At 42.5% G+C, this 19362-nt stretch overlaps 1 protein-coding gene across 1 annotated transcript in view; it reads left to right on the top strand.

The window, feature by feature from the left end:
• Positions 1-19362, top strand: part of LOC124721111 — a 335377-nt gene that overhangs the window by 29943 nt on the left and 286072 nt on the right. Inside the window, exons 3-4 of the mRNA XM_047245929.1 lie at positions 8800-8948; positions 17376-17475. Of these exons, the coding sequence (XP_047101885.1) occupies positions 8800-8948; positions 17376-17475 (249 nt within the window). The remainder of the gene's footprint in view (positions 1-8799; positions 8949-17375; positions 17476-19362) is intronic.

The raw sequence follows: 19362 nt of genomic DNA, 5'->3' as shown, positions 1-19362 counted from the left end.
CGTCTGCCATGACGCACAGCCTTTTCCAGATGCCAACACCTGGTTGCCATCTTTTTTCATTTATGAAAAGCTTAAGACACGACCTGACATCATCATATCCTTGTCACATTATATGAGTGGGGTCTCCAGCCTGCTCTAGATTTTTATCCAAAATTTCCCATTGCTCCGTATTTTCCATTTCCAAGTTGGTGCCTCCCATAGTTCCCCCCCTATCCAGGAGAATGGGGTCCTGCAGGGCTCTGTATTGAGTATATATCTATTTTTAGTGACCATTAACATTCTAGAAGCAGCTGTTGGGCCGTCCGTCTTGCCTTCTCTGTATGCAGACGACTTCTGCATTTCACACTGCTCCTCGAGTACTATTGTTGCTGAGTGGCGCCTACAGGGAGCTTCCAGTTTTCATTTGGAAGTCATGTATCATGCACTTCTGTAGGCATTGTACCATTCATCTGGAACCAGAACTTTATCTCGCTGACGATCAACTCACTCTAGTGGAGACATATCGATTGTTAGGACTGGTTTTGCTCGTCTTCGTCAGCTGAAGCGGAAGTGCTGGCAGCACCTCAATGCCCTTCGCTGCCTGAGCAACACCAACTGGGGGTGCAGATCGCTCTACGCTGCTGCAGCTCTACAGAGCCCTTGTTCAATCCCACCTTGGCTATGGGAGTGTGGTTTATGGTTCAGCGGTGCCCTCAGTGTTGCATTTACTCAACCCAGTGCACCACTGTGGCGTTCAACTGGCAACGGGAGCCTTTAGGACGAGTCCGGTCACCAGCCTCCTGGTGGAGGCCGGAGTCCCTCCATTGAAGGTTAGGCTTGCATAACTGCTCACCAGTTACATTACACACATTCGTGGTTCTCCTGAGCATCTGAATTACTGTCTCCTTTTCCCACCCATGGCAATTCATTTTCCACATCGGAGGCCCAGGTGTACTGGGATCATGAAGAGGTTTACACCGACAGCTCGATGGCTGATGGTCACATTGGCTTCGCGTATGTTCGTGGAGGACATATTGAACAGCACTCCTTGCCAGATGGCTGCAGTGTTTTCACTGCAGAGCTGGCGGCCATTTCTTGTGCTCTTGTTGAGTGCATTCGCTCATGCCCCGGCGAGTCGTTTCTTCTCTGTACTGTCTCCTTCGGCAGCCTACAAGCTGTTAACCAGTGCTACCCCCACCATCCTTTGGTAGTGACCAATCAAGAGTCCATTTATGCCCTAGAACGGTCCAGTCGTTCTGTGGTGTTTGTGTGGACCCCAGGCCACGTTGGAATCGCAGGAAATGAACTTGCCAACAAGCTGGCCAAACGAGCTACATGGAAACCGCTTCTGGAGATCAGCATCCCCGTAACTGACCTGTGATCATTATTATGCTGCAAGGTTTTTCAGATTTGGGAGACAGAATGTCATAGTCTCAGTACACCAGTACACACAACAAACTGCTTGCCATTAAGGAGACTACGAATGTGTGGAAGTCCTCCATGTAGGCCTCGTGCAGGGACTCTGGGGTTTTCTGCCAGCTCTGCATTGGCCATATGTGGCTAACACATGGTTACCTCCTCCATTTCGAGGACCCACCTCAGTGTCACTGTGGCTCACATATGTCTGTCATCGACATCTTGCTGGACTGCCCAGTTTTAGCCCCTCTGCTGAGGACTTTTAACCTTCCCAGCACCCTGCCTTCGGTGTTGGGTGACAATGCCTCAACAGCAGATTTAGTTTTACGTTTTATTCGGGGGGGTGGTTATTGTACCAACTAAGTGTGGGCATTTAGCCTTTTCCCTACATGTATTCATCTCGCCTACTCTTTTTGGGATGGCCTTTTTAATGTTTTGCAGTGTGGTTGGCTCATCCCCTTTTATTATTGTGCTCTGCCAGCCCAGACAATCTGCTCTATGGTTTTAATATATTTTTGTACTTTTCCTTGTGGTGTATGTTTCCCCGTTTTTTGTTCATTCCATTCGTTTTCTTTTTAGGTGTGGTTCCCCATTCCTTTTCCCCCTTTTACTCTCTCAAATGTACTTTGGGTGTTTTAGTACATGGAGCCTTGCTTGCATCAGGAAACAGGGACTGATGAACCAGTAGTTTCGTCCCTTTATACCCCAAACCAACCATCTAAACAACCAGAAGTATGCTAGTTTTAGATTATAGATCAGATTTACTGTTAAAATTTTCCTCTGTAATTTTGGAAAATTTAAAATGATGGACTGGAGGAGGATGTTTGCATAAATAAACTGTGTGTCAGTCAAACTTTAGACTGGAAGGACCTTTCTTCTAAATTTGCCTTGAAATATTTGATGACAAACAAAAAAAAAAAACAAAAAAACAAAAAAAAAATCGCAAACTGGATTTTTCTACAATCTGTTTGAGGCATCGAACAGTACAAATGTCTTCATTATTTTAGAAAAACTAAATTTGTTTTGATGGTGGTATGTTCCTTATTTAACTAATGAGAAACCTATTGTGTGGCGTGTGACGAGCTCCCTCCCCCGTCGGGTAGACCGCTCGCCTGGTGCAAGTCTTTCGATTTGATGCCGCTTCGGTGACTTGCGCGTTGATGGGGATGAAATGATGATGATTAGGACAACACAACACCCAGCCCCTGAGCGGAGAAAATGTCCAACCCAGCCGGGAATCGAACCCGGGCCCTTAGGATTGACAGTTCGTTGCGCTGACCACTCAGCGACCGGGGGCGGACGAGAAACCTATTGCTGTTAGGCAACTTGGTCAGTTTGAATAAGGAGTAATCTTCCAACTGAGGAAACTCATTACTTCATGCCAGTGTCTGATACTGGACACACCTTTCAGCTGACTTTTGTATCTGAGTGACTTCCTGTGGTTTATCTCTTTTATTTGCCATACAAACTGCGCAACACAATATACCAGTGTGAACTCTGCGTGTGGTTTTCATTAGTTTTATTATGGGGTTTCTACAAGTGGGCTAGCATATAAAATTGAAATTTTATATATTATTGAGGGGCAGTTATCCATATACACACATAGTATACATTACACAGATTAGTGTAATATACAGGGTTATTACAAATGATTGAAGCGATTTCACAGCTCTACAATAACTTTATTATTTGAGATATTTTCACAATGCTTTGCACACACATACAAAAACTCAAAAAGTTTTTTTAGGCATTCACAAATGTTCGATATGTGCCCCTTTAGTGATTCGGCAGACATCAAGCCGATAATCAAGTTCCTCCCACACTCGGCGCAGCATGTCCCCATCAATGAGTTCGAAAGCATCGTTGATGCGAGCTCGCAGTTCTGGCACGTTTCTTGGTAGAGGAGGTTTAAACACTGAATCTTTCACATAACCCCACAGAAAGAAATCGCATGGGATTAAGTCGGGAGAGAGTGGAGGCCATGACATGAATTGCTGATCATGACCTCCACCACAACCGATCCATCGGTTTTCCAATCTCCTGTTTAAGAAATGCCGAACATCATGACGGAAGTGCGGTGGAGCACCATCCTGTTGAAAGATGAAGTCGGCGCTGTCGGTCTCCAGTTGTGGCATGAGCCAATTTTCCAGCACGTCCAGATACACGTGTCCTGTAACGTTTTTTTCACAGAAGAAAAAGGGGCCGTAAACTTTAAACCGTGAGATTGCACAAAACACATTAACTTTTGGTGAATTGCGAATTTGCTGCACGAATGCATGAGGATTCTCTACTGCCCAGATTCACACATTGTGTCTGTTCACTTCACCATTAAGAAAAAATGTTGCTTCATCACTGAAAACAAGTTTCACACTGAACGCATCCTCTTCCATGAGCTGTTGCAACCGCGCCGAAAATTCAAAGCGTTTGACTTTGTCATCGGGTGTCAGGGCTTGTAGCAATTGTAAACGGTAAGGCTTCTGCTTTAGCCTTTTCCATAAGATTTTCCAAACCGCCGGCTGTGGTACGTTTAGCTCCCTGCTTGCTTTATTCGTCGACTTCCGCGGGCTACGCGTGAAACTTGCCCGCACGCGTTCAACCGTTTCTTCGTTCACTGCAGGCCGACCCGTTGATTTCCCCTTACAAAGGCATCCAGAAACTTTAAACTGCGCATACCATCGCCGAATGGAGTTAGCAGTTGGTGGATCTTTGTTGAACTTCGTCCTGAAGTGTCGTTGCACTGTTATGACTGACTGATGTGAGTGCATTTCAAGCACGACATGCGCTTTTTCGGCTCCTGTCGCCATTTTGTCTCACTGCGCTCTCCAGCGCTCTGGCGGCAGAAACCTGAAGTGCGGCTTCAACTGAACAAAACTTTATGAGTTTTTCTACGTATCTGTAGTGTGTCGTGACCATATGTCAATGAATGGAGCTACAGTGAATTTATGAAATCGCTTCAATCATTTGTAATAGCCCTGTAGATAATATGTAACTAGCCCATCTAACTGGTGTAAGCAATTAAGCATACCAACAACAGTCTCATAAAATGTTAACATACGAACCATGTCATTGTGGAATATCATGAACATGATCCGTAGTATGTGCAAGTAAGTGTGTCTGTATACTTGTGGAGCTTTAGTCGTTCTTTTATATGTTTCCAGTATTGGTTAAAATAAGAATATACACTAATGGAAAAAAATCACAGCACCAAAAAGTAATTAATGTAGATTAATGAAAGATCAGTTTGGATTCCGTAGAAACACTGGAACACGTGAGGCAATACTGACCTTACGACTTATCTTAGAAGAAAGATTAAGGAAAGGCAAACCTACATTTCTAGCATTTGTAGACTTAGAGAAAGCTTTTGACAATGTTGACTAGAATACTCTCTTTCAAATTCTAAAGGTGGCAGGGGTAAAATACAGGGAGCGAAAGGCTATTTACAATTTGTACAGAAACCAGATGGCAGTTATAAGAGTCGAGGGACATGAAAGGGAAGCAGTGGTTGGGAAGGGAGTAAGGCAGGGTTGTAGCCTCTCCCCGATGTTGTTCAATCTGTATATTGAGCAAGCAGTAAAGGAAACAAAAGAAAAATTCGGAGTAGGTATTAACATTCATGGAGAAGAAATAAAAACTTTGAGGTTCGCCGATGACATTGTAATTCTGTCAGAGACAGCAAAGGACGTGGAAGAGCAGTTGAATGGAATGGACAGTGTCTTGAAAGGAGGATATAAGATGAACATCAACAAAAGCAAAACAAGGATAATGGAATGTAGTCTAATTAAGTCGGGTGATGCTGAGGGAATTAGATTAGGAAATGAGACACTTAAAGTAGTAAAGGAGTTTTGCTATTTGGGGAGCAAAATAACTGATGATGGTCGAAGTAGAGAGGATATAAAATGTAGGCTGGCAATGGCAAGGAAAGCGTTTCTGAAGAAGAGAAATTTTGTAACATCCAGTATTGATTTAAGTGTCAGGAAGTCATTTCTGAAAGTATTCGTATGGAGTGTAGCCATGTATGGAAGTGAAACATGGACGATAAATAGTTTGGACAAGAAGAGAATAGAAGCTTTCAAAATGTGGTGCTACAGAAGAATGCTGAAGATTAGATGGGTAGATCACATAACTAATGAGGAAGTATTGAATAGGATTGGGGAGAAGAGAAGTTTGTGGCACAACTTGACCAGAAGAAGGGATCGGTTAGTAGGACATGTTCTGAGGCATCAAGGGATCACCAATTTAGTATTGGAGGGCAGCGTGGAGGGTAAAAATCGTAGAGGGAGACCAAGAGATGAATACACTAAGCAGATTCAGAAGGATGTAGGTTGCAGTAGGTACTGGGAGATGAAAAAGCTTGCACAGGATAGAGTAGCATGGAGAGCTGCATCAAACCAGTCTCAGGACTGAAGACCATAACAACAACAACAATGAAATTTTGGGAATACATTTATCTAGATAACATATTTAAGTGATAAACATCGCAAGATCATGGGTTAATGTAAGCGTGGGATAAGTCATTGCAAATTTGAAATGCTGGTACATTATTAACCAGTGTAACCTCCAGAATGATGAATTTGGGCATACAAACATGCATGCATCGTGTTGTACAGGTGCTGGATGTCAGTTAGTGGGATGGAGTTCCATGCCTGTTGCACTTGGTCAGGCCATACAGGGGCAGTTAATGCTGTTTGTGGATGATGCTAGAGTTGTTGTCTGATGATATCCCATATTTGCTCTATTGGAGACAGATTTGGTGATCAAGCAGGCAACATGTCGACACACTGTAGAGCAGGTCGGGTTACAACTGCGGTACATCGACAAGTGTTATCCTGTTGGAAAACACTCTAGAGTGCAGCTCATGAATGACAGTGCACTAGATCAAGTAACCAGACTGATGTACAAAATTGCAGTCGGGGGATAACTACAAGTGTGCTCCTGCTGTCATATGAAATTGGACCCTAGACAAACCTCCAGGTGTAGGTCCAGTGTGTTTAGCATGCAGACAAGTTGGTTACAGGCCCTCAAGTGGTCACCTCCTAACCAATACATGGCCACCACTGGCACCAAGGCAGAACCAGCTTTCAACAGAAAACACAAAAGACCTCCACTCTGCCCTCGAATGAGATCTTGCTTGACACCACTGAAGTTGAAAATGGCAGTGGCTTGGGGCAGTGGTTTGCATGTTACAGGGCATATGGCTCAGAGCTGTCCTCAAAGTAACAGATTTATAACAGTTAGTTGTGTCACTGTGGTGCCAACTGCTGCTCAAATTGCTGCTGCAGATGCAGTATGATGTGCCAGAGCCCATGCCAAACATGATGGTCGTTTCTCTTGGTAGCGTTACATGGCCCGGCCTTCTTGCAACCGTACATTCTAGTGACCACTGCTGCCAGCTGTCATGTACGGTGGCTACATTCCTACCAAGTCTTTCTGCAGTATCGCAAAAGGAACATTCAGCTTCTCTTAGCCCTATTACGCGACCTCGTTCAAACTTGGCGAGGTGCTGAGAACAGCACCTTCATCATCATAAAGGTATTCTTGATAGACATCAGCTCGCCCCATCCAATCTCAAAAGTAACTAATGCTTATGACCATTACAGCATGTATTCAAAGCAAAATCATCCTCATAATGGTGCTACTAGTGCCACTCTTATCTGACTGGCATGAAATTTGAGTAGACATATTTCAGAAGGAGAAGCATGCCTGTATTTCCAATTGGTTATTTGTTCTCATGACATGATAAATAAAATAAATGATTTAATGCATATAAAAACTGAGAAGAATGGGCACTTCTGTAGTTACCAGTAACAGTTTTAGAAGGGTTACAGTGTTTAAGACACTAAGTGTTAAGTCACATGGGAAAGATGTTTTGTGCATAAGTATGTATTATTGTTCTAATTCTGAACACAATAAAAGACGCATTTGTGAGAAACCGACAACTATTTATTACGTCGTGTTGTGATAACGTAAACATATGTAGAACAATACAGTTTAGTGACGAGTGCAGGCTAGTGACAAGTTAAGACTGGAAGCTGGAGCCATTGCACAACAATATATAGAGCAAATTGATGAACAGAAATATTCTGTTTATTGCAGCTTACTAGATGACATTTGATGGAAACCAACAGTTGACAACCCAGCTATGCATACATTTGAGAGCTGAGCTGCAACACAGCTGCTGTGATGTCAAGATGCAGCTCTTTCATGTTGCACAAAACAAGAGGGGCCAGAAGAAAGTACTGCATGGTGCCCTTGTTGTAGTTGCCGATGGAGTTGTCCATTGTGATGAGGTTCCTGGTGTGAACTGCAGCAACTTCTTCTTCGCCTAGCAGAGAGCGGAAAACAGTGTTTGAGGATGGATCCACACATTGAAGAGTGCACTGACGAATGTCTTTGTTGGGTGCAAAGGAAATGATCACATACCTGAGTATGGAGCTGGCAGGATTGCGGCACTAAGATAAATGTGATGTGGGCAGCACTTGAAGGGTGGACAAGTGTTGACAGACGACAAACTACACATGACAGCAAGGGAGAGTGAAGTTGGTCCTCAAAAGAGGGCTAAACTCCACAACGAAGGAAGGAAGGAAGGCTGGATCCTTGAAAGGGGGCCAACTAACAACAAGGAGAACAAGTGAGAAGGAAGCCATGAGGAAAAAAAAAAAGCATTACCATTGTCTGTGTCCTGTACCTGATATGGGACAAAAAATAGGCAGAACCGTCAGTCAGAAGCTTGCCAAACCTGAAATGGGACAAAGTGGAAGCAGAGACATGTGTCAGAGGCTTGCCAACCTGCATCATAGTCATTGGAAGGCAGAACACTGCGACTAGTGATGAGTACAGGCTGCAGGCTGGAGCCAGTACATGGCAATATAAAGAGAATTTGCCCACTGGGGGCCACTGGCGCTCTGCCATAGGCGATTGAGGTGCTGGACCACAATCGATGACCTCTGGTGGGGGGCCTGGAGCTGCCAAACAGTGTCCTACAAAAACTGCGTGATCCATGTTAGTTGCAGTGTGAATGTAGTATGTATGGGTTACTACAGTTATTGCAAATAATAGAACTAGAAAAATTGTAGCAAAATTTGTTGGCATTAGGGGGAAAATGAGGGGAAGAATAAAGTATTGAAATGTGTACAGAACATACATAAAATTTATTGATAAAGGTATTTTTATTTATGTTTATTAATAAAGGTAATTTTTATGTGTATCAGCAGATATAATGTTATTGTGCAAGCAGAATTAATGTTAATCTTGACGTCAACTAATAAAGCATATGGGGATTTTTTAATATTGGGCATTTGGGTTATTCTGTTAAGTATTTATGGACTTTTTCGAAATTCTGCAGATTTTACGTGTGTATTCATTGTGTAATGTACATAAAATTTTTGCTTTTCTTTTTTATTGAAGGCTGTAACAGGAGATAACAACCCTATTTGCGACAGCAAGGAGAGTGTAGATACCAAGCTACCTCCAGATAAGGATGATAAGACTCCCTCGTTTTTGACAAAAAAATCTGATACTGCAGACGTGGAAGCAACTGCGTCATCAAGTGAATGGTGAGCAATTAATTTGAGGAGATTTGTGGAAATTGACATTGCCCAACAGTTCACCCAGGGAACGAGGATGTTTCCAGTGGAACACACACAACTCTTTTATATGAGACTTCAGCATATTGTTTTATGCATGCTTGAGAAAAAGATACTTACTAAAGCGCACTATCGGCTTATTGTGGTAAAGGCTTTACACACACACACACACACACACACACACACACACACACACACACACACACGCGCTAACTAACTGTGCACGGACATGTGGTTCATTCTGATCACCCATTCCTTTCCCAAACAGTTTCAGTGGGATACTCAGGGGCCAATGTAACTTGAAACAGTATACAAAATTAACGGAAAAAGAGGGACATTTGATTAGGCATAGGCTTTGACCAGTGATGTGGAATATACGCGACAAACACCATAAACAACAACGTGATGATAGTGTGATATTAGTGGTGATTTTTTTCAAATGACCTAAGCTACAGATCAGTCTGTCACCATAACCAGGTTTTTTACCTTTCATCTTCATTGGCTTAACCAACTAACAACAAAACTGTGAATGGACACACAAAAAGCTGATGTCACAGCTGCCATTAACATGTCATTGATCATTGCCTATGTCTTATATCGAATATTCCTCTTGTCCTGAATTAACTTGTAACCAGTAGCAATTTCAAAGAATACCTTTATTGAAATTCCGCCACATCCTGTTATTAACACTTTTTCAGGTGGCAAAACCACAGAATGCTTCAAAACATTAACTGTTACCAGCCTACACTGCCCATTATCAGAAGTAAGAGAGAAACAGAGAAAGAAAAAGAATGTACGAGGGCAGTTCAATAAGTAATGCAACACATTTTTTTTCTCGGCCAATTTTGATTGAAAAAACCGGAAATTTCTTGTGGAATATTTTCAAACATTCCCGCTTCGTCTCGTATAGTTTCATTGACTTCCGACAGGTGACAGCGCTGTACGGAGCTGTTAAAATGGCGTCTGTAACGGATGTGCGTTGCAAACAATGGGCAGTGATCGAGTTTCTTTTGGCGGAAAACCAGGGCATCTCAGATATTCATAGGCGTTTGCAGAATGTCTACGGTGATCTGGCAGTGGACAAAAGCACGGTGAGTCGTTGGGCAAAGCGTGTGTCATCATCGCCGCAAGGTCAAGCAAGACTGATCTCCCGCGTGCGGGCCGGCCGTGCACAGCTGTGACTCCTGCAATGGCGGAGCGTGCGAACACACTCGTTCGAGATGATCGACAGATCACCATCAAACAACTCAGTGCTCAACTTGACATCTCTGTTGGTAGTGCTGTCACAATTGTTCACCAGTTGGGATATTCAAAGGTTTGTTCCCGCTGGGTCCCTCGTTGTCTAACCGAACACCATAAAGAGCAAAGGAGAACCATCTGTGCGGAATTGCTTGCTCGTCATGTGGCTGAGGGTGGCAATTTCTTGTCAAAGATTGTTACAGGCGATGAAACATGGGTTCATGACTTCGAATCTGAAACAAAACGGCAATCAATGGAGTGGCGCCACACCCACTCCCCTACCAAGAAAAAGTTTAAAGCCATACCCTCAGCCGGTAAAGTCATGGTTACAGTCTTCTGGGACACTGAAGGGGTTATTCTGTTCGATGTCCTTCCCCATGGTCAAACGATCAACTGTGAAGTGTATTGTGCTACTCTTCAGAAATTGAAGAAACGACTTCAGCATGTTCTTAGGCAGAAAAATCTGAACGAACTTCTCCTTCTTCATGACAACGCAAGACCTCACACAAGTCTTCGCACCCGAGAGGAGCTCACAAAACTTCAGTGGACTGTTCTTCCTCATGCACCCTACAGCCCCGATCTCGCACCGCCGGATTTCCACATGTTTGGCCCAATGAAGGACGCAATCCGTGGGAGGCACTACGCGGATGATGAAGAAGTTATTGATGCAGTACGACGTTGGCTCCGACACCGAACAGTGGAATGGTACCGTGCAGGCATACAGGCCCTCATTTCAAGGTGGCGTAAGGCCGTAGCATTGAATGGAGATTACGTTGAAAAATAGTGTTGTGTAGCTAAAAGATTGGGGAATAACCTGGTGTATTTCAATGCTGAATAAAACAACCCCTGTTTCAGAAAAAAAATGTGTTGCATTACTTATTGAACTGCCCTCGTATGTTATATCTGGAAATTCAACACACAGACAAATAAATAAATAATGTACTTCTTAATACCCATTTATTCTTCTAAATGAGCACGGAGCTCGTCGTCAGACTGCAAGAGGAGATCGCGATGGAAAATGATCGCCTGGACCACGTTGAGGCTTTTATGGGGAGTGGTAGAAACAGGAATATCACCCAGCTTGTCACAGGCGAGTAACACTCGGGATTGGGCTGGGGATGCTGTCTGAATCAAGACTGGGCCGTTTCGCATCTTGGACAGCGCTGTCACTTCTCCAAACGTATCCTCGAGGTGTTCATTGAAAAACTGAGGCTTCGTAGGTAGGAAGGAGTCCCCATAAGTTGTGCTGCAGACTAAAAACCGAGGCGAATATGGCTCTCTCCGTTCTGTAGCCTTATGTTCCTCCCATGGTGTAGCGAGGAAGGGAAACGATTTAGGGTCATACCCGTCCACATTGTGTTCGATCTCGCCCTTCTTAGAGACTGCTGGTGCCATACAGTCACCAGCAAGAGATGACTTAGTCCGCTTCATTGCGGGTCATCCGCCCTGATAAATACCATAGTGTCCAATGGATACAATATTTCTGAGATCAGACATGTCGCCATCATCAAGTGCGCTGATGAACTGAGCTTCTGAGGGCACGTGGCTGACTTATATCCTCTCCCAACACGACTTTCCATGGTCTGCACCTGAGGGCATGTGTCGCAATTGCGGAGATGCTGACATCAGTGTCTCTAGTGGCATTGATGTGGTTGCTGTGTTCACACTGGTTGCCATTGTGTTTGCTGAGTGTCTTCTTAATTAGACCCATTACTTTTTCCCATACCTTGCAGAGATTATAGCCACAGTCCCAACTGACTAGATTACCCACAGTACAAATTTTGATGGCTTCTCTAACAGTGTGCTGCAGGTGTCCTCGGCTTAGGTCTTCAGGTGTTCCAGTTCCTGGGGCAGATACTCTGAGTCTAAGACGATATGTACCCTGTGTACTGGTGTTTTTAGTACCCCATTCCTCTGCATAGAGTGGCAGCAGTTATCTATGTGCAAAAACAGGTTAGTATGTGTTTTCTTCTGGTACACACCATGGCTCAGGGTGCCATCATGATGTCAAGGTATTAACTCTTCTGCGGTCTCCATATCATAATTGATGTTGAGATGTCTGGAGTTCAGATGTACAAGGAAGTCTGGAAGTTTATCACTTCCATGGGGCCAGATAACAAACGTGTCATCCGAACAACTGAAAAACAGTGTGTTTCCATGATGTTGGGGCCTCTTCCTCATGATGCTGGGGCCTCTTCCTTGAAGTGCTCTATGTACAAATTCGCCACCACTGGTAAGAGAGGGCTGCGCGTTGCAACTCCCTCCATTTGCTCATAGTCTTCTCCATTACAAAGAAAATACCAGAAGGTTAGGACTGCTTGTAAAGGTCAGTGTTCTTCTTGTCAAATTTGTACCCAATGAGGTCTGTTGACTCAATCAAAGGCACCCTGGTGAATAACGAAATGACGTCAAAGCTCACCATGATATTTGGGTGCTTCACTTTGAAGTTGTTGAGGAATTTCACAAAATCCACAAGAGTTGCGGATGTGATGTGGGCAGTTACCCATACAAGGACTTGGTGTGTCTGTCGGGTATTTTGCCATCAGGTATGTATGAACTGTGATGTTATTGACCCCAATGGGATGTAACAGCACCTCATCTTTGTGGATCTTGGGAAGTCCATAAAGTCTTGGCAGTACAAGCCCCTGTGGTGACAATATCTTGATGACCCCCACTGGTAACTCCAGTGTATTGAGAACTGCCATGGTCTTGTTCTCCATCTTCTAAGTGGGGCCAGTGTTGGTCTTCCTGTAGGAGTCATCATTTAGCAGGCTCTGCATCTTCTCTGTGTAATCCTTGTGAGAGAGAGCAACAGCAGCATTGTCTTTGTCAGCAGATAAGATAAAAATCTCTGGGCACTCTCTCAGGTTCTGAAGGCCTCCGTCTCTTTGCTGGTAATGTTTGACTTCATGATCTTAGTTCTTGTCACAGCACAACGAGCTTCATGGGCACACTTTTTCTGCTGCTTCAGGTGGTAGTTGCACAGCAGCCTGTTCAACTGCACTGACAATGTCTGTGACTGGTATGAACTTGGGAGTGGGGACAGACATCTTCGGTGGTGCAGCTTGTACTGTGGCACATCTTCTCCCCATAAAGGTATGTGAAGTGATTCTCTATCTTCTCCCAGTGTATTTGTTGGTCCAATGGTCAATAGGTGTACTGCCAATCAATGGACCCTTTGACAAAAACTCTAGAAGAAACTGAAGAATCACATCACATATATTTACAGGGAGGAGATATATATATCGCAACATATAGAAATTCGAAGAGCTGCATAACTGAAGATGCCGTTTGCTGAGTGCTCTCACATTTCTGAAGAGATGTCATGCTGAGCAAGTTGTGCCGAACTTTGCTAAGGTCTTGTATCACATCGATTCTGCAACAGCCAGGAGTGTCAAGAAGTGGGCTGACTTTGCCTTTGTACATGAGAGGGTACACTTCACGTGCTGCAGTTGAGTGCAACTCCAAGGAACTTTTTAAATGACATTTACATGTGGCCAATCATTTTAACTCTTGGACATGTGACTTGATTGATGGTATTACCTGGGTGACAACTGATTCCCCCCATAAGAAGGCTACAGGACATCAAACATCAAAATTTTCATGTCTCATTGACAAACCATCACTGGAGGTCCCATGCAAGACTGTCATCAATCTGACTAACACGCAGCTGAATGGTGATGTGATTTTGGTTCTGGAGAGGAGACTTACTTTTGCCTCCACTCCTAAGCAGAAGTCGCCAGTGCAATTGAACAGAAGAAGTGTGTCCATGAAGCTCGTGCTGTGACAAGAACTAGACTATGAAATCAAAAATTACCAGCAAAGAGAGGGGGCCTTCAGAACTTGAGAGAGTGTCCAGAGATTTTTATCTTACCTGCGGACAAAGGCAATGCTACTCTTGTTTTCTCCCACAAGGACTACCCTGAGAAGATGCAGAACCTGCTAAATGATTACTCATACAGGAAGATCATCACTGACCCCACCAAGAAGGTGGAGAACAAGACCATAGTGCTTCTCAAGGAATCAGTATTGTCAGTGGGGGCCATAAAGATATTGTTACCACAAGGACCTGTACCATCAAGACTTAACGAAATTCCCAAGGTCCATGAAGATGAGGTGCTGTTACACCCCAAAGGGGCAGCAACATCAAAGCTTGTACATATTTGCTGGCAAAATTCCTGCCAGATATACTAAGTCTTTATGTGGGTAACTGCCGACATCACATCCACAATTATAAGCATTTTGTAAAATGCCTCAACAACTTCAAGGTGAAGTACCCCGGATTTCATAGGGAGCGTTAACATTGTTTCATTATTCACCAGGTTTTCTCTAAGTGAGTCACCAGAACTCATTTTCAGGCATATTCTGACCTCAACATTTTCTGTTTAATAGAGAATACTATGAGCAAATGGAGGGAGTTGCAATGGGCAGCCCACCCATGCCAGTAGTTGTGAATTTGTATATAGAACATTTCTAGGAAGAGGCCTTGACATCATCCAAATGGCCACTACAGTACAATCAGTGGAGTCAGATGAAATCATGGAGGAAGAGGTAGGCACAGACTTCATTCTGTAATTGTGCGCACTGTAGGGAAAACTCGATCGCATACTGAAAAAGCACTGCATAAAAAACTGTCTTTTTGCCTGCACAATAAACCACAGGCTTTATTGGATGGCATACAATGTGACCTTGGTTTGCTGTGGGCTGGGGTGTATCAGATTCCATGTCACAGCAGCAAGACATGTATTGGCTAAACAATTGAAGGTCAGTACCAAGAAAACCAGTGGCACACTCAACTAATGTATTCCCAACAGGTTGGTGGTCGCATAGTGCTGTTCGTCAGAAAATTATGCTATGGAATACGAACATACCAGAATTTTAGTGCAGACTTCCAAATATTGGGACAGTGCTGTTAAAGAAGCCATCAAAATTCACCCCATAGGTATTCTACTAAATTGGGATTGCAGTTATAAACTCTTCAAGGCTTGGGAATCAGTACTGGGTCTAATTTTTAAGATGATGCTCAGAAAACACAATGATTTGGCAACCAGAGCTGACAGAGAAACCACATCAACGCCACCACAGACACCGATGTCTCTCTCCCCGACTAGCAATGCGTGCCTTCGGGCACGACTACGGAGGGATAGGCTTGCATTAGAAAGGGATATAAGTTGGTCACATGCTCTCAGCAGCTCAGTTCATCAGTGCACCTGATGATGGTGACATGTCCAATTGCCAGAATATTGTGTCTTTTGGACTGTTAGCTCAACAGGTATGCTGGGAGAAACTGAAGAACCACATCATGATGGTTCTGCTGTTATACAGTTTGGTATTATTGGTCTTGTCTGTCCATGTTCTTTGTGCGTGTTAGATTCGTGAGTGTGTAGAATCACTTTGCTGCTTAGTATTCAGTGGCTCTGCTCATTCTGTGTGTCTGCACAATGTCACCCAACAGTTGTGTTTTCATATGTATTCAAGTTTCTGGGCTCACATTAATTCAGCAAATTTAAACTGTTTGAAAAGCAACTTTGACCTTTTTGATGGACATTTTATTGTGTGTATATAGTCCTCACAATTGTGGCTTCGTAACACCTGCTTTTCTTCTGTGTTTGAAAATTATAGTCACTCTCACGGATTTTAATGCTTGTTCTCGTAAATACAGTCCTTAATGTTGTGCTTATTACTATGCACTCTGGATACAAGAAGTTGTACTCTTGGTAGCTCGTGGCAACACATCCTGTCGGATGTCCGACCCTTTTCATTAATTTAAAAAGTTAGCTCATAATTATGGCTTTATGGACAAGGGTTATCAGCTTTGAAAGGGATGTGCTACAGGGGCATTTCAGGGCTGTGTCAAATTTTGACGTGGAGAACTATATACTTTCTTAAACACACAACACATGACAGTCACCCATTTGTCTTGCAAAATGATCATGGTTAATCTTGGTACTCACCAGAATGAAATACTGTCACATGCCACACACACACACACACACACACACACACACACACTCTCTCTCTCTCTCTCTCTCTCTCTCTCTCTCTCTCTCTCTCTCTCTCTCTCTCTCTCCACTGTCAGTGCTGCAATCCCGGCTGACAGAGGTTGGAGACTCCAACACTGCTGTTTTATTCACTCGCTTAATATCTGTGAAACTCTCCTATATAACCACACATAATAATAATAACAACAACAGTTTCCTGATAATCATTGTAGCTTCAGTTATTGTTGATGATATGCCCACAGCGAGTGTCACACACTCAACTGTTGCCTTTCAAAAACGCAAAAGCCAAAAACTAATCATCTGACATGTTGTTCTTGATGATTTGACCTCGACACTCAATACCTGTACGTATTTGTTACGTGTGTGAATAAACAAACAGTTACGTCCAGTAAGGGATCATCGATCACTTACACATGTAAACTTGACTCCCAGTTCTAAAATGTTTTCACAGTAAATGAACTTCAGCATTCCAATGTGTTTAATTGTTCATAAAGGTGTGGTTTTATTTGTGAATTATTGGTTTTCTTCTACTCTTCAAGAGTATCAACATTTACAGTGATGTGGAAATAATAGAAAAAACTTTTGCCCAAAAATCTCCAGTATATACATAACAGATAAATATATTCATAGACAGACTGATTTTGGCACAGATGAAAAAACATTTCACTGAATTTTTTGATTTGAGTCCCACAGTTTGCTTGTTCAGGGGTAATTGTCTTTTTATATGATGTAGGGTTTTTAGATTGTTCAAGTTTCAGAAACTGAAGACAGCATGAAGTAAATCTACTTTTCAGTGGCTCATTGATGATATGATTAGAGGAGGTTCAGAAAGGGAATAGAAATTCTTATCTATGAAACATGGTATCACGAAAATGATTAATTTTTAGTGTGAATGATCCATCTGGCCTTTATTATTTGTCATATACTACAGTTAAATTTTGTCATCTGTCTTTCCGTTCAGTACTTGCCTTTTTTCTCCCTTGATTTTGGCACCTTGTTGCATATTACATTGAATGCATCTTGACAATCCTGTTAATCCATTCACTGTATTTCACTGCAATTAATTCATTTCAACTGAAATAATTCAAGCAAAGTATTTCTTTTTCTTGTTTATTAGCTGTTGGTTTTTAGCTGTTATACTCTTTTATGTTGGCAGCACAACATGTGGACTGGAAGAAAAACCACCTGTTGCAAGTGATGAATCTAGTCAAGAAACCAAATATAGTGATCGTACTGTGATTCCTGATCCTTGGGATGTAAGTAGAACACTCTCTCTCTGTCTGTCTGTCTGTCTGTCTGTCTCTCTCTCTCTCTCTCTCTCTCTCTCTCTCTCTCTCTCTCTGTGTGTGTGTGTGTGTGTGTGTGTGTGTGTGTGTGTGTGTGTGTTAAAAGTTTGTATGACTGTTTTATAAAAATTTTCATAGTACAGTAGTAACAGTGCGTGAATTAGCAAATATATTCAGGTGTATTTTTTCACCATTCATTCCCCCACTGTAAATGCTGCTTTTTCCTTCCATGTTAATATACTTGGTTACAGCAACTGAGCATGAAAGGCCGTGTGGCATGAACTAGGTTATGTTTGTTTATTTATAAGTGACTAGCATAGGGCATTTAATTACTGTTAACAGATTCTGTTTGGAAATAGCATCAAAGTTTACCGACATGGTATGGCGGAAATTAAGCTTTATATTGGACTGCAACAACAGTAGCGTTATACAGGTGTTATTCTTATCTTGGAATGCTCTCTTGAGTTTTCAGAATTCAAACCTCATGTTAATTAATAAATATTGATTAAATTAAAAATATAAGCAGCTTTTCGCCTTTGTATGACAATTTATAGAAAAAATAGTCATAGCACAATAGCAGCAGCACTCTAGTTATTTGTTAATCTTTTTTGTAAATTTCGGAAAATGTGAACAACATATATTTGAACATATACAGTAAGTTAAATCAGTGTGTAGATGACCCGGGACAACTGGGAGATCCCGGAAAAACCTGGGAATTTTTTCATCCAGCAGAAAACCAGGGAATTTTTTAGAAATCTGAGAATTTTTCATTGTTTTAGTTTTCAGTTAAATTTTTGTAATTTTGACTGGTAAGAACCGATACTCTAACAAAGGATATTACTTCAACTTCAACAATAAAATGTAAATGAGAGAAGAAAATGAAAATAACTTAAATTGCAAAGGAAATGCGCCATATGCAACAATGATTCAGTGCTCATGCAGGCATCTGCCAACAGCAAAACGTGTCAAAGGCTTTAGGAAGACTATGCAATGCTTCATAACAACATATTGCCTCCAATGAGCATGAAGTCAGAACTGTGTACATTAGATTCGTTTTAGCAGTTACGAGCGGGCTCATGGGCATGCGCAGTTGAGTTGCGTTTGAGCAGTAGATTCTCCGCTTCTGTCTACAAGAATGTGGCTATTGGCTGTGCAAGCAGTCACAGCAAGCAGCTAGATGCTACTGGGAAAAGGGGGTGCCAAACTCGTATTCTTGAGGGGGGAAAAAACTTGTTTCACAAAGTGCCTAGCATCCATGCACGTTTGTCTATTGATTATTCATATGATTTTGAAACACTTCCATGTTGCTTTTTGAACATTTTTGAACACATATTAAGTTGATTTCTGAATGAATCATAAGTTGATTTTTGAAGGCATTCATATCATACGTGATGTGTCTGTCAGGAGAATCCTCGTCGCGTCTAGAAATAAACTTCCACAGACAAAAGGGGACGGGGCTATACGAACTGAGCGGAGTAAAGCCGAACGAATGAATGCCAATTGCTGTCTGATTATGTGGTTGATTGGCTTTGCGAATGATCAGTGTTGTTATAATTACTAGCGAAATCCGTAGATTCGAACTACCAGAATGGAAATAAACGACCGACAGGAATAACAGGTGAGAAAGATTACGTATTATCTTCTCTGTGTACCCAAGAAAATGAAATTTTGACAGAAAATTTTTGGCCAGGTCTCTACACTAGTAAGGACCTGTTGTGCAGTCCCTGGCTAGAAGCCGCTTGAGTTCTATTCTGGAAGCAAAGCGGAAAACATGTAGTACAAACATGGAATAACTAAACCTGTGATTCTGGCAGGGTTATTGAAATTAATCGGAGAACAAATTTTGACAATGGCAGG

Source organism: Schistocerca piceifrons, chromosome X (assembly GCF_021461385.2).
Source record: "Schistocerca piceifrons isolate TAMUIC-IGC-003096 chromosome X, iqSchPice1.1, whole genome shotgun sequence".
In the NCBI taxonomy this organism is placed as follows: domain Eukaryota; kingdom Metazoa; phylum Arthropoda; class Insecta; order Orthoptera; family Acrididae; genus Schistocerca; species Schistocerca piceifrons.
This window is presented reverse-complemented; position numbering and strand designations above follow the sequence as displayed.